Source organism: Diceros bicornis, chromosome 17 (genome assembly GCF_020826845.1).
Source record: "Diceros bicornis minor isolate mBicDic1 chromosome 17, mDicBic1.mat.cur, whole genome shotgun sequence".
Classification (NCBI taxonomy): domain Eukaryota; kingdom Metazoa; phylum Chordata; class Mammalia; order Perissodactyla; family Rhinocerotidae; genus Diceros; species Diceros bicornis.
In genome coordinates, this window is record NC_080756.1 from 60,560,847 (window position 1) to 60,575,152 (window position 14,306).

General features: G+C 45.5%; 2 protein-coding genes across 4 annotated transcripts in view; one reads left to right on the forward strand and one right to left on the reverse strand.

The window, feature by feature from the left end:
* The window catches only part of ADIPOR2 (adiponectin receptor 2), a 429,864-nt gene that overhangs the window by 249,596 nt on the left and 165,962 nt on the right, over nucleotides 1-14,306 (forward strand). The gene's annotated exons all lie outside the window — the stretch shown is intronic.
* The window catches only part of DCP1B (decapping mRNA 1B), a 55,499-nt gene continuing 53,789 nt past the window's right edge, over nucleotides 12,597-14,306 (reverse strand). For all 3 annotated transcript variants that reach the window (XM_058559130.1, XM_058559133.1, XM_058559131.1), the window contains one exon: nucleotides 12,597-13,668. In XM_058559130.1, the coding sequence (XP_058415113.1) occupies nucleotides 13,588-13,668 (81 nt within the window). In that variant the 3' untranslated portion in view covers nucleotides 12,597-13,587. The remainder of the gene's footprint in view (nucleotides 13,669-14,306) is intronic.

A 14,306-nucleotide genomic window follows, 5' to 3' on the forward strand; every position in this document is an offset into this window, starting at 1 on the left:
GCAGGTCAATGATGTCACCAAAGATCCAAGTTCCTTCTGTCTTTCTTGCCTGTCATCCTCAGTATTTTGGATTGTCCTCAAGCTAGCTCCCCTGATGGTCACAAGATGGCTGCTGTTGTTCCAGGCATTACACTCGGATATGGTAATATCTTGAAGGAGAAGAGGGACTGATTTTACCTGTTCATGTCCTATCTGTGAGGAACATTCACTACGGAAATCCCCCAGCAGACTTGTTTTTCAATGGCCAGACTGTGTTCTATGCCCATGCCTGAAACAGCCATGGGAAGGGAACGGAGACTGCCACAACCAGCTTAAACCAATTGTGATTCCCTTCCTGGCTGGGACTGGGGCCCACCTGCCCCAAAGAATATGGCCACAGAAAGGATATCCCAAAACTTGAGGTCTGATAGAATGGAGGACGGGGAGTGGAAGATGGTGGTTGTGTGATCAAGCAGCGCGGTCTGGGGTGCCTGAGGTAGGGGCAGTAGGGCCCGTCTCCAGCTAGCAGGCATCCTCTTCACAGCTGTCAGGAATATTTGGGCGTAGCAAGAGATGCTTCAGGTGTAACCAACATGTGAGAGGCAGTCAGGCAGGAAAGAGCAAGGGAGCAGCTGCTGTGCCCTCTGATCTTGCCCCAGATCCCACGTGGCTCACTCCTGAAGCTCCTCCAGGTCTTTCTTCAGTTGTTTCCTTCTCGGGGAGACCTTCCCCGTGACCCTGTCAAAAAGTGCAATCCTCGTTTGGCACTTGCTGTTCTCCTTCCTGCTTAACTTTCCTCCTTAGCGTTTCTCTCTCTCTCACATCCTACATATTTCTCTTGTCTCTCTTGCTTATTATCCGTCGAGGCTGGACTATTTGTGTGCTCTGCCCGCTGCTCTGTTCCCGGCACCTCCACCAGAACCTGGCTAAGCGCTCAGTAAATACTTACTGAGTAGACGAAACCTGGTTCACATCAGAATCACCTAGGGAGTCTGTGGGAAATGCAGGTTCCTAGGCCTCACCCCAGGCCTGCTAAATCCAAATCTCTGAGGTGTGAGGCCCACGTCTCCTCAGGGGACCCCACTGTGCCTGCCGGGATTTGGGGGCCATTCCTTCCAGCTTCCCTGCATAGATATAACCAAGGTCAGATTTGATAGAGATACTTAGGCACAAAGAAGGAGTGAAGGTTAACCCATCCTGGAGTCAGTGAAGTGTGGGCAGACTGAGATTCTGCATGACTATTTGCATGTTATCATATTTAAGGACAAAAGTTTCCTGGGTTGAGTGCCTTCCCGACCTCGCAGTGGGACCCAGTGTGACACAGGATTGAATGCACAGGGAAGGGGCCGGGCGACGGGGCCGTGCGGTCACACAGTGGAGCATAATGCAGTGATGAGAAGCAGCAGACAGATGAGGAGATGAGGATGGAAAACAAAAGTAGCACTTAGTAGGAAAAAAATGAGATTTATAATACAGTACCACTGACATAAATTAAAGATATATGCCCAGGGCTAGGCAAAGATTTCTTAAAACACAAAAAGCACTAACCATCAGAGGAAAAATTAATAACTTAGGCTTCGTTAAAATTAAGAACATTTGTAATTGTATCAAAAGACACCATTAAAAGAGTGAAAGGCCAACAACAGACTGGAAAAAGATGTTTCTCTCCATATCTAATAAATGACTCATATAAGAACACATAAAGAAATAAGACAAATGAATATGGAAAAGCAAATAGCCCAATTAAAAAATGGGCATGAAACATGGTCACGCACTTCACAGAAGACCATATATAACTAGCCAACATCCACATGTACAGCATCTGTGCTCAACACCCTTAGTTATCTGGGAAATGCAGACTAAAAACCACAATGAGACACCACCATCCCCACCAAAATGGCTAAAAATAAAAAGCCGAAAATATCTCGAGTTGGCAAGAATGGGCATCCATTAGAACTTGCATGTGTTGCTGGAGGAAATGTCAAATGGCAAAACATGTAGCATGTCAGAGAGGGGGATGCTGCCACCCTCTGAGCCACAGTTCTACTCCTGGGATGTCCCTGAAAGACATAAGCTCAGATTTTCACCAAAAGACATGCACAAAATGTTCATAGTAGCTTTACTTGGAAGAGTCAAAAACGTGGAAACAGTCGAAGGTCCATCAACAGGCCTAGTAATTCAAAGGTTCACATGATTGGATACTACACAGTGATAAAAAAATGAACATAATGATGAGTGAAAGAAGCCCAATAAAAAAGACCGTAAAGACTGTATATGGTATAACTCCATTTATGTGAAATTCAAGAAAGGAATCTGTGATGATAGGAATCACAATCATGGTATCTCTGGGGGATAGTTTTGACTGAGAAGGGGCATGAGAGACCTTCTGGGGTGTTGGAAATGTTCTGTATCTTCATCTAGGTGGTGGGTTAACACACATGCCCAGACACACATATACAGTTATTTATAAAATTCATTGAGTTGTACACTTAAGAGACTGCTTTCTTGATCTGCACGTTATACCTCAATAAAAATTAAAATAAATTCACGCACACAAAACAAGACATTTTGTAAGAGCACATACAAGCAAAAGGAACACATTAGACTCAACAGAATGGTTGTAGGGGTGCTGGGAAGGAAAGGGATGGGAGTGTGGTTTGGACACAAAAGGGAAGAAATGATTAAAATTAAAAAGGATTCTTGTCCAAACTAATAATGAAGGTTTATATAATCTAAGGAATGGTTAATGCAATTTTTTTGTGCGCCCAACGTAGAGAGAGACAAGAGTGAGAAAGAGACAGTGAAAACAAAAGAGCAGCAGCAGGGGCAGCAGAGGGGGCAGAGAGCATTGGCTTGAGGAACTTGAACTAAACGCACAGAGAGGTACAGGGCGTCAGCCGTCAGCACAGCACCACCTCTTTCTGGGCCCACTGCCAAGAGCAGGCCCCTCTGGTGTGACCCACATCAGGAATGGAATCCAAGAATTGACAAAAGAAAACAAGACAAGGTTCCCGACTCCGGTCACTCAGGGTTAGAACTTCGCACACGTAGTGAGGAAGCGGCAGCGACACCAGACTCTTCTGCAATGCACTTAGCATTTCGTCCAGACCGGTGGGCCTGGCTCTGAGGAAACTCATCCACAGCTCACTCACACCATGCTTGGCTTCTCCAGCCAGAAACCCAGCCACTGGTCAGTGGGTCACAATCTTGGTGTCTGAATAGAAACATCTCTCACGTGAGTCACTCAAGCCCTCAGTGACAGACTAGTCTAGGAGGGACCCCTGATTTGTGGAATTTCAGTAAAATAGTTGTTTTGCGTTGAATAGAGTCGCCCCCCAAATTCATATGTTGAAGTCCTAACCCCCAGAACCTCAGAACGTGACCTTATTTGGAAATAAAGTTGTTGCAGATGTAATTAGTTAAGATGAGGTCATATTAGATTAAGGTGGGCCCCTAATCCAATATGCTGGTGTCCTTATGAAAAGGAGAAATTCAGACAGACACACACACAAGGAGAACACCATGTGAAGATGAAGGCAGAGATTGGGGTGATGCTTCTACATGCCAAAGATTGCCAGCAAACCACCAGAAGATAAGCAAGAGGCATGGAACAGATTCTTCCTCACATTCCTCAGAAGGAGCCAATCCTGTTGACACACCTTGACCTCAGACTTCTGGCCTCCAGAACTGTGAGACAATAGATTTCTGTTGTTCAAGCCCCCAGTCTGTGTACTTTGTTATGGCATCCCCAGGAACCTGATACAGCGGTCTGCTACAGATACTGAAGTACCTTCCTTCTTGGTGCTGGCTTTCCCCTATGAACCCTTCCCACCTTAATGGGAGAAAAAATAAAGGATTATTTCTCCACAGTGTGGGAGATGACTTGAGCTGAAGTGTGCAGAGCATTTAGGAGTGGATTTTTGGAAGAGGAGGGGTGTGGGAAGAGGGTTATATGAGGTGAGGGGAAGAGGCTCTGTCTGCCTCTCTCTGACTGTGGAACATCCACTGGGCACTGCTGGTCAGGGTCAGTCTACAGGGCACTAGACTCAGGGATGCACGGGATCAAGTTAGCACAGGTTTGTTATGAAGGATGCCAGAAGGCTGCTGGAAATGGGCCAATGGGCTGTGTGTGTGTGTGTGTGTGTGTGTGTGTGTGTTCAGGGGAGACTAAGAAGTTAAAGAAAAAACAGAGAGAGCCACCCAGCAGGGAAAACTGGTGCTTTAAAGAATCTCCCCAAACTCTTCCTCTTTTCCCTCATGGGCTTGCTATGAACCTTCCTTAATTAATGCCTGTAAAATGCTTTCAGATGCTGGAAGGAGAAGCAGCAGCTTTATAAATAAACCCAGACTTCTAAAGGTTGACTAATGCCTGAGTCCCTTAGGGGGAAGAGAGAGCTGTGCTGTGTTGGGGGAAGGGACAGCTGAAGTCAAAGAAGGCAGCTGCCATGGAGAAGCCAAAGTTTTGGTCCTGGTTCCACCACTAACTAGTTGCATATCCTTGGGCAGGTCAACACTCCACTCTGGGCCTGTGTCTTCGTCAGTAAAACGAAAGGGTTGGATTATGATCTCACAAGATCCTTTTTCATGCCCACATTTTATAATCTGTGCCTTTGGCCAAGGTCATAGAGTGGTCTTGAGCTAAGCAGCAAAGGGCATTTGAGAGAAGCAGGTAGGGGCCGTGTGGCTGGCGTAGGACCACCCACAGAGGGACCTGGCTATGGAGGACCACTGGTTCTCTAAGGGAGGCTTAGGTACGTAACTTGCCAAGTGCCTCAGATCTAGTCACTGGCAGAGCCAAAACAGGACTGCAAAGCCCTCCTACCATACTTGAGAGCATCCCTGTCCTGGGCATGTAGGGGGCCTGTCTCCAGGGGACAGTGGAAGCGAAGAAAGTAGTTGCCATTTTACACTCAGGAGCAGTGACTACCTTTGGCAGTGACCTCCCCTGAACTTCCACCTTAACCAAAAAGGAAGGACCCAAAAGGAGAAAGGAAGCTGGACGTTGAGGCTGGAAGAAACCACGTTTAGTTCAAACCCTTCATTTGACAGAGGAAGCTGTGGCTCAGAGCTCTCACATGACCAGGCTTTAGTGACACACAGCAAATTAATGACAGAGCCAGGCCCAGAAGGTGGCTCCCTGACTTTAGGGGTAGCTGCTTGTCTGCAGTATGATTTCTTTTAGGCTTAGTCTAAGGCTGGTGCTAAATGCATGGCTGAACCAGGGGATCTCTGGTGCCGGGTGTCTGTAGGGTGTATATATACAGTGATCACAGTGAAATATACAGTGACCATTTGTCCCCATTTGCCGAAGATGCTCCAAGTTTATGCCTACCCTCTGGTGTAATTATTAATAACTTGTGCTCAGAAGTATCGTAGTTTGGATGACAGATTATGTGGTCACCCTACTGATGGACAAATGCATGGCACTACAGAAGAAAGAGAACTTGAATCTGCAGAATCGTTGGTCTTTAGAACTGAAAGGACCTCTGTTCACTGCAAAACCCCTCTGAAAGGTCCTGCAGGCTTCAGCTGAAGGCGTGCTGTGGAGATGTCATTCTTTCCTTTCCCCCGTTGGAGTGGGGCGTGATGGAAGAAAGGAAAGCACTCCAGTGTCTGCATTAGAGAAGGTTCCCTGAATGCCCCAAATCAGGGCAGTCCCTGCTGGACTGACAGTTATCTCAGGTCCTCAAGCATGAAGTGGCCACAGAACTACCTCGTTCACAGTGTTGCTGGGTCTGGAACTGCAAAGAGCTCCTCAAACAGGAGGCATTATTTTTTTGTCATCAAGTCCAACCATCTCATTTTATAAATAGAGAAACTGACATCCAGAGAGGGGGAAAAAGTCAGGTAGGAGGTGTAGGGGAAGAAGGAGAATCCCCCTCTGCCCTTTCCCTTAAGGTTCTTATGACTGGCCAAATAATTAACAAGACAGGTTAGCAGGAGAAAATAATACCAAGTTTAATAACATGTATACATGGGAGAAACCAGGGACACTGAGTTTCTCAACACAATAGCAGAGATTCTCGTCTTAAATACTATCTTCAGCTAAAGACAAAGGAGGATGTTGGGGGTGGGTGGTGTTTTGGGATGTCAGAGGGGAAGACAATTTACATGAAGAGGGAAATGTAAATGTTTGTCAGACAATGCTTTGCAGGGCCACCTATAGAGAATGTGGCCGGAGAGACAGGAATTATAGTAATCAAGAGTATGTAGATTTGTCTTCTTCCGGCCTGATAAGAGTTTCCACAGATAAGGTCATCCCCCCCTCTTCCCACTACACAGAGGGAGATACCTTTACAAATGTAAATATTTCAAACAGAACTTTGAAAAGAATGGGCTTAGTGAGGACCCTGCCAGCCTGTCCATACACAGAGTTAAATTCCTTTAGGCAGTTTGGGGGAGGTCAAATGTCCGTCAGAGAAAATAATCAAGGTAAAGAGACATATTTCAGGGTGGTCCATTTTGACCTCCCACAGAGGTTAACAGCAAAGCATGAACTAGATCCCAGGCCTCCTGGCCTTGCTCTTCCCTCTGCAGGAGGCTGCCTCTACGGCCCTGGCTGCTGGCATTCACACAGCGCAGGGCGCCCTACTGGCAGCCAGGCCTGGGTGGTGACAAGAGGGGAGCAGTCCTGGCTCCCAGCCCTTCCCCTTGCCACCCCATTTCAATCCATTAAATCAGGTATCTGCAGGTCCCAATGCAAAGCGGCTGCTGTTTCCCTGAGGAGAACCTGAGGGAGTGACAGCTGGAGTGGGTGGAGAGGCTCCCAGGGCTTGCTGTGGGGCCTGCCTGGGAGACACTGGCAGAGACACAGCCCCCTCTGCCCAGGGAGGTGGGGAAGCTTTCAGAAGAGATTTTGCTGTGAGCCACAGACTGTGAGGGGGCTGTGGGGCCCTTCGTTGACACCCAGGGAAACAACAGGACCGCGTGCTCACAGAACGTCAGGATCAGACCCTAGGACCCTGATCCCCTCACTCTTGTGACTGACCCTATTCTACTTCATCAGCTCCAGGGGGAAATCTGGGTTTGGGGAAGTACATACTGTGGGCTCTCCTTTCCCCAAGTCTAGGCTAGCCTGCAAACATGAGCTTCTGCCTCCTGCTCCCCATCCCAGTGTTCAGCTTGGGCTGATGGGAAAGAACAGTTTTGCCTCTGAAAGGATTGAGTGAAATGGTACAACTAAGAAGAAATGAACTTCTTTGAATTTCAAGTTCCTCAGACATAAAATAGGGGACATCTTGTAGGGTTCAGTGAGGGACAAATGAAATAATGTACTAAGTGCTAAGAAGAGTGCCTGGTACATATGAAGAACTTAATAGGTGCTATCTGCTATTATTATTATTAACTCTAGACAGCATTTCCTCTTTTAATCTCATTATCAACCTAGTCAACCAAGCTAGAAACCTGAGGGTCATCGTTGATTTCTCCTTTACTATCCACAGATGATCAATACCTAAGTCTTACCAAGTTTGCTTCCTAAATATTTCTTAAATCCATTTCTTCTTTCAAAATAAATCTCAACTACCATGGCCTTAGAGCAGGCCACCATCCTTTCCCACCTGGACCACTGCCACAACCTCCCAACAATGTCTCCATTGCCCATCTTATCTTTCCTGTATTCCCTCCTCTACTCAGCTGCCAGTGATGGGTGAAAAATGAAGATCTGACCATGGACCTTCCTGCTTGAATTGTCGATGAATCCCCATTGTCTACAGAGTCTGGACTGTGCTTTCTCCAGCCACACCTCCTGCCACCCTCTCTCTCTTCATTTAAGTTCCAGCAATACTTAATGGCTTGTATTCTACCTCCCCCCTTCCACCCAACTACACACACACACACCATTGCTCCTTCTTGCCTTCATATCTTATGCCATCTTTTTTTTGCCTTGAACACCTGCCTGCCCCTATTTTGTCAACTCTTAACTATCCTCTACAAACCAGCTTAGACATCCTCTTCCTGGAAGCCTTCTATAAACCTCCTATTTGCTTTAGGCGTGCCATAGTATCCCATGCAGATCCATTATTGACTTTATCTCGTTGTCTTATAATTAGTCTCCATCCAACCTGTACTGTGAGATCCTGGGGGCAGGGACTAGGTCTTATTCACCTTTGTGTCTCCACACACAGAGAGCTTAGTACATGTTTATTGATGAATGAATGAATGCATGCATCAAGTGGCCCAAAACTTGGCATGCGGTAAAGAGTTTGGGGAAGAGCAGCTCATTTCCAATGGGTGGGAAAGATAGATATGCTTTCTGCATACGTGAACCTGAACGAGGCACATTCCTCTGATATCTCCCAGTGAAAAAAGGCTGAGGGAAGGAAGAGCACTGAGATGGATGAAAATTTCCCAGGAATCCAAAGTTAGGAGTACCCGTCTTCTTAGCTGACATTACTGAGTTTGGCCTAGGGAAGACAGAGGCACCTGATGGGTCATGGACATTCACACACAGGCTGGGCATTTCGCTGCAGAACAGAGCCCTTCATCCTATCAGGGTCTGTTATTTATGGATTTTCAAGCCACAGTTTTTAGCCTCTGGGCATGCTGAGAGAACTACTTATGTACACAGAAGGGAATAAAACTTAAGGAACTCATAACCCTGGAGAAGTGCTAAGGGCAGAAAATATAAAAGCATCAAAAAGAATTCTGGACAGATTTATGACAGTGCCATAAACGGCAACAAAGAGAAGCTGAGATACACCTAACCTTTGAGGCTGAGGGGAGTGAGGAGCAAGCTCTTCCCATGACACATTCCACGGGGCCGCCGTCCAACAGAAAACACCACTGTGGAGCATGGACTCAAAGTGACAATTTCTATGTTCCCATGATAAGCACACAGAAAATAATATTCTCCCCCATTGCTTTCTTGGTCGAGGAAAGAGGCAGGAGGTGATGGGATTAAAATCTAGATCTCTTTGACTCTAAGTACATGTTCTTTGCACTTTATCATAAGGGATAAGGAGTCACGGCAGCCTAGATGTGGGGACTGCCATCTTGGTCTGAGCCCTTAAATTGATCGTGTAGGCTCTAGCTGTGCTGAGAAAAGACATGGTTGGCATTACCTGTCAGCCAGGTGGTAGGAAGTGAGAAATCTCTCGGAGGAGCTGGAGCTTCCTTTCGCTAGGTATGTCTTCCATAGAATTGCATGTGGACACAGCTGGATGGGACTTGCAGCTTCCACGATGGGACCACTGAGAATAACTAGTCTTCTAGACCACTGCCGTGTTGTTGCTTGGCATCACTAAGCTGGGAACCCCCACCACCACTCTTTGAGTATCTGTTTCAGCACCTGCCAGCCTCTGCAGCATGTTCTACCTTGACTTCCACCTAGGTAGGTACTGCCTTTTGTCCTGGTCCTCAGACTTCCAGGGAAATTCTTAGATTTTCGCTTACAACTCTCACCCTTTCTCTTGCCTATTTAGAACATTCTTTACTTCCTTCCTGCTGTGCCCTTAGTGAACTTGTCTAAGAAACCCAGGTTGCACGGTTTAGGCTGCGCTAGCTGGCGCAGAACCACAGTGCCTGTCTGCACTGCCCGGTCTCTGCAGAACGTCACCCATAGTGCTCTCCTTTCAACCTCCCCTCTGGTGTTTTAAGACCACAGTCTGCACAGGTAGTTCTTATTGTGTACTTTTCTCAAGGCTCTAAACTGTTGGAACGCATTACTCATAACTCCATTTGGTGAAAATCTATCTAGATACTCAGGTTAAGGTAAATATACCAAATATTTGCAACTGCCCCTCTCTCTCCCCTAATTGTAAGAGGGAGGGGGATGCTGAGCATTTGAAACCTGGAAATCAAATATTCAGCAAAATGTTGGGGAGACCCACCAATCTGTGCAGCCAGGCAACTTTACATGATGGAGTGTTGCTACAACCTGCTGGCTGCAAACGATGAATTTAACCTTAAAGATGGCTCAACATTCCAAAGCCTGGGAAGCAAGCTGATTTCTTTGAAAAGGGAGAAGGAGGCACATGTCTGGATAGGGCAGGCACTGTGGAAGGAAAGAAGGCTTCTCTACTGCTGGGAGGAGTGAGCAGCCAATTTGTCACCAAGTCTGGAGATATCACTCCTAACGCTGCGCCTTACCCCTCCACTCCACTCCAGCCCTGTGGGACAAACTGTCCTTACAGTTCAGTTCTGAGCTCCTCTCCTTCCTGGCACCTGTAGTGACAGTTGGTTGAACCCAAGTGAAGCCTGGAGTGCAGGGGCCTGGTCTTAGCTGTGACACCTCCCATCCTGCGTATCACACACCCAGGGAGATAGGCCTTAACACACGTCAACAGTTTTCTCTTTAACATCCAGGGGAACTGAAGAGGGCTAATGTTACTCAACAGTTGGAATTTCTTCAGGAGGAAAGGCACTTCTTCTCTGATCTGCACCCTTCTCATTCAAGAGGAAGAAAGCAGAGTCCTGTCTGTCCAGGGACACGAGAAATGCAGGTGGGCTAACAGTGTTTGAGGGAAGAATGAATTTACCAGATGCAAACAATGTGTGCCTTCACAGGACAGCCTTCAGCCTGGGATGTTTTTGTCCTGGGCCTACCTTTTGAAAGGGCTAGAAGAAGCTAGTTGTGGGTATCAGCAGAGCTGGATACAAACATCAGGAAGTTCTTGAAGATGCTGACAAAGGTGTCTCTCGCTCTGCAATTACCACCATGCCTGGCCTTTGAAATGGGGAGAGTGAGCAATGTGCATCTTTTCAGAAGTTCAGGGACTATAAATTCTATTAATAACACTGCCTCCTCTGGCTTTTCAGTTAAAATGGGACTTTACTCGTAAATGCAGAGGCAATAACAACAATACCATCTTGGGTTACACTGACATTCTCGTCCTAAAGAGCTCATGGCACTTCCTTTGGAAGGAAGGGGTAAGTGTTGCTGTTTTCATTTTATTGATAAAGAAACACAGGGGAGAAGAGGGTATAGCAAAGTGACCACAGATACATAAGCATCAATATCAGACTTAACACTTAGGTCATGGTGGATGGCAAATAAAGTGCACCCCAGCAGATGCAGGCCTCACTCCCATGGCCAGAGAATGGGGCGCAACAAACACCAGAGAGGGGGCAGGAAGGAACTCACATTTCCAGAGTGCATGGCACAGAGGAGCCGTTTTTGCATATGTTGCTCCTATTTAATCCTTATAAGAACCCAGTGAGGTGGGTATTACTTTAGCTTTACAAATGAAAAGAACAGTATCTCAGAGAAGTTCACTTCACCAGGAACTGAAGTTAACTCTGACAAAAGCCAGAGTTCTGTCCCCTACACCAGGCAGAACTTACTGCCTTAACTTCTACAAGATGGAATCAACTGCATTGGATAATACTGCCTTCAGGAACAAACAGCTCAGGGCTCCATTCGAAATTCAATTAGCTTACAACTGCTGCCTAGGAGCCAGTGACACCTAGGACTGGCATCCGTGATGGCCTCAGAATTTGGGGTGAGAGTGGGAAAAAGAAAAGATAATTCATACATGAAATCTAATCTTGGGTGCCGTAGATAACCCTTTTAATCTGTTTTTTGGACTCTCTAGAGAAAGCTCTTTGTACAAAGAAGCTCTCATCTGCTTTGCCATATAGAAGAAATAAGCACTCCATATAGAAGAAATAATCACCAAGTGTCCTTTAAATGGGTGACTTTAGTCTTTGGTCTAAATGAATTGGGCCTGCCACTTTTAAAGTGATTCATTCCAGTAAAGGATGGAGAATTTATCATTTTTCAAAACAGATCACTGTGGTGTTGACCTAAAAAGGCCCGAGTGAAGCCTGCAGTGTAGGTCTGACCATGCTGGGCTTGGGTTCATTCCTCTACCACATCAGTACATGCGCATCTTTTTACATTAGGTGCTGCAACTGATATTTGTTTCTATTTTAGTTATTCAACACTAAAGTAAAAAAAATATTTTGGAAATTAGCCATTTCCTACTGTAAATATATTAGAAATATTTAAAATGGAATTCATTTCTCCCTAGCTAGAGAAGTAACTTTAAACATGTAATTAAGATCAGAGATTTAAAAAAAAAAAATGTTGGCCACCAGTAAAGTACATTGTTGATTTTGTTCCAATTTTAGTACATGTGTTTAGTACATGTGTACATGAAGTGAGCACTTGATTTTGGGATAAAAGATCCATGTGTATCTTTCTCCTTGCCCCATTCTCCTTATAAGAATATTGAGATATTATATATGCAATTATTAATTTCAAGTATTTTGTTAGACCATCACATGGGTTTATCACTGTGTTAGATGGTGTCAGAGACACCAAAGAAACAAAAGAAATCACCTCTTCCTAAACATAGGAGGATAACAGTAGATGCCTCAGCCTAAGGATGGCACGTAACAAGGGTCCAGTAAGAGCTGACTCCTTTTCCACCCACCCCTCCTCCTTAGAAGAAAAAGTACAGTCCCACGGAAGGGTGGGGAGGCGGCATCGGATAACACTGCCTGACACTGCCTGCACAGAGGGCTAGAGCTCAAACCAAGTCTAGGCATCAGAAGCCGTGAGGAAACCTACTTTTCCCACGCCTCCTTTTATGGCCTATAAAATGAGAATAAAACCTGTCTTCTGTGCAGTCATCTAGAGATCTTTTTATGATCCAAGAATAAAAAGGGCTATAGAAATGCAAAGCTTTATTTATTACTAATACTCAGCAGGGACTAATTCCCCTGTGGACTCTTTTGGGCCCTAACAACTTGGCAAGGGCTCTCCTGACTCCTTCCAAGATGAAGTTCCTCATCTCTGTGAACATAAAAATCAATCTGCTACACAGCTTGAAAAATCCTTATCATCATGGCCCTGAACAATCCACTACCTATCCTGAGAGGCTAAGAAAAGGCTGTAAATTCTTCTGTGACCTTCCTCTCAGCACATCTGGCTAAAAATGACAAACTGTTCATTTGGAAGCAGAGGAAGGCATATTCTGCTGGTTGGGTCCAAAAGAAATAAGAGCTGGGACAAATGAAGTGTTACTGGAAATCTGGGCCATCTGTGGACTCCTAGAACAACTATCCTCTAGAAACTAGCTATAAATACCTTTAGAAATAATTTCCCTTCAAAGGCCTGGGGAAAACAAGCCAACTGGATTTTTACAAATGAAAGGTTTACTTTGTCTGGTAAGAGAAAACCATTATTACTTCCACAGGCTTCGGAGGGCTGTGTAAGTTAGTCTGTGGGGTGACAGTGCCACCTCGTGGTTGGCCTGCCCTGTGGCACACGGAGCTCAGCAGCAGGGAAACTGTGCTGTCTGTGTGTTCAAAGAATAACCGAAGCTATTTAAAAAAAGAAAACAAGTTCCCAGAACAACCCTTCCTACAGAGAGACTAATTCTTCTAGAAATGGCCCCATATATATAAGAAAGACAGTAATTTAAGTTTGGCATTTACTGTGTGATATGAGCACAGGACTTTTTCTACCCACTCAATTCTTAGTACCAGGTGTCCTGAGGGATGTGATTAGGAAAAAAAAGCTTGACTGAAAAAAGTCTGAAACATTTTACTTCATATCACCAATACTTCTTAAAAAGGCAGAAACATTAAGGGTAACACCACTTGACAAGAAAGAACGTTGAGCTGGAGGACCTTGAAAATCAGTTTTAAAATGTTTTGCTTTCACATAGTCTTTTTCATGGCTGCTTGTGTCATGCTGAAGAGATAAGCTTCGTAGATTATATTTAAGAAGTTGTCGTCATTCTGGAAAACAAAATCAAAAGACCCGAGGGAATGTGATTTGGTTGGCAGAAACAAAAGGCTTCCTCTGTCTTGGAACTGACCTGGCACTTTGATTCTAAGATGCTCCTTTCTACCTGTCTGCTCTAAGAGTCGGCAGTTTTTAATTGCATATGTGAATGTTAAAAGTGGGGCTGAAGGCAAGGCTGGTTTTTAGTGGTCAGTATGGGAAGTAGCAGGTGCTCATTACCTATAGCACAGATGGGCAACCAAGCCACGTGGAGTGCGGAACAAGGTTTATTCATGAAGAGCCTGAGTGGAAGGCATGAAAAGGCACAGGACCCCAACAGCAGGCTGGACTGGGAGGAAATGATCCAGGTCAGTGGTTCTCAAAGTTTGGTGAGGAGATTGCTGGTGGTTCTTAAAGGTCCTTCAAGTCTCTCACAGTGTGTATACTTTGTTTTTGGTATTAGCTAAGATTTTACTTGCAATATGCTTCACTGGTATCTCATCAAAGCCAATATAATCCTCCCATTGGTTATGGAAGGTTTTTGGCCTTGGGAAGTGGGCAGCAGCTAGACTGGTGTCTCCGGGCTCCTCTGCCGGGCTGAGGGAGAATCTTGGGTCTCACTGGTGGTTTTGTTTCTAATTCTAGAGACTTC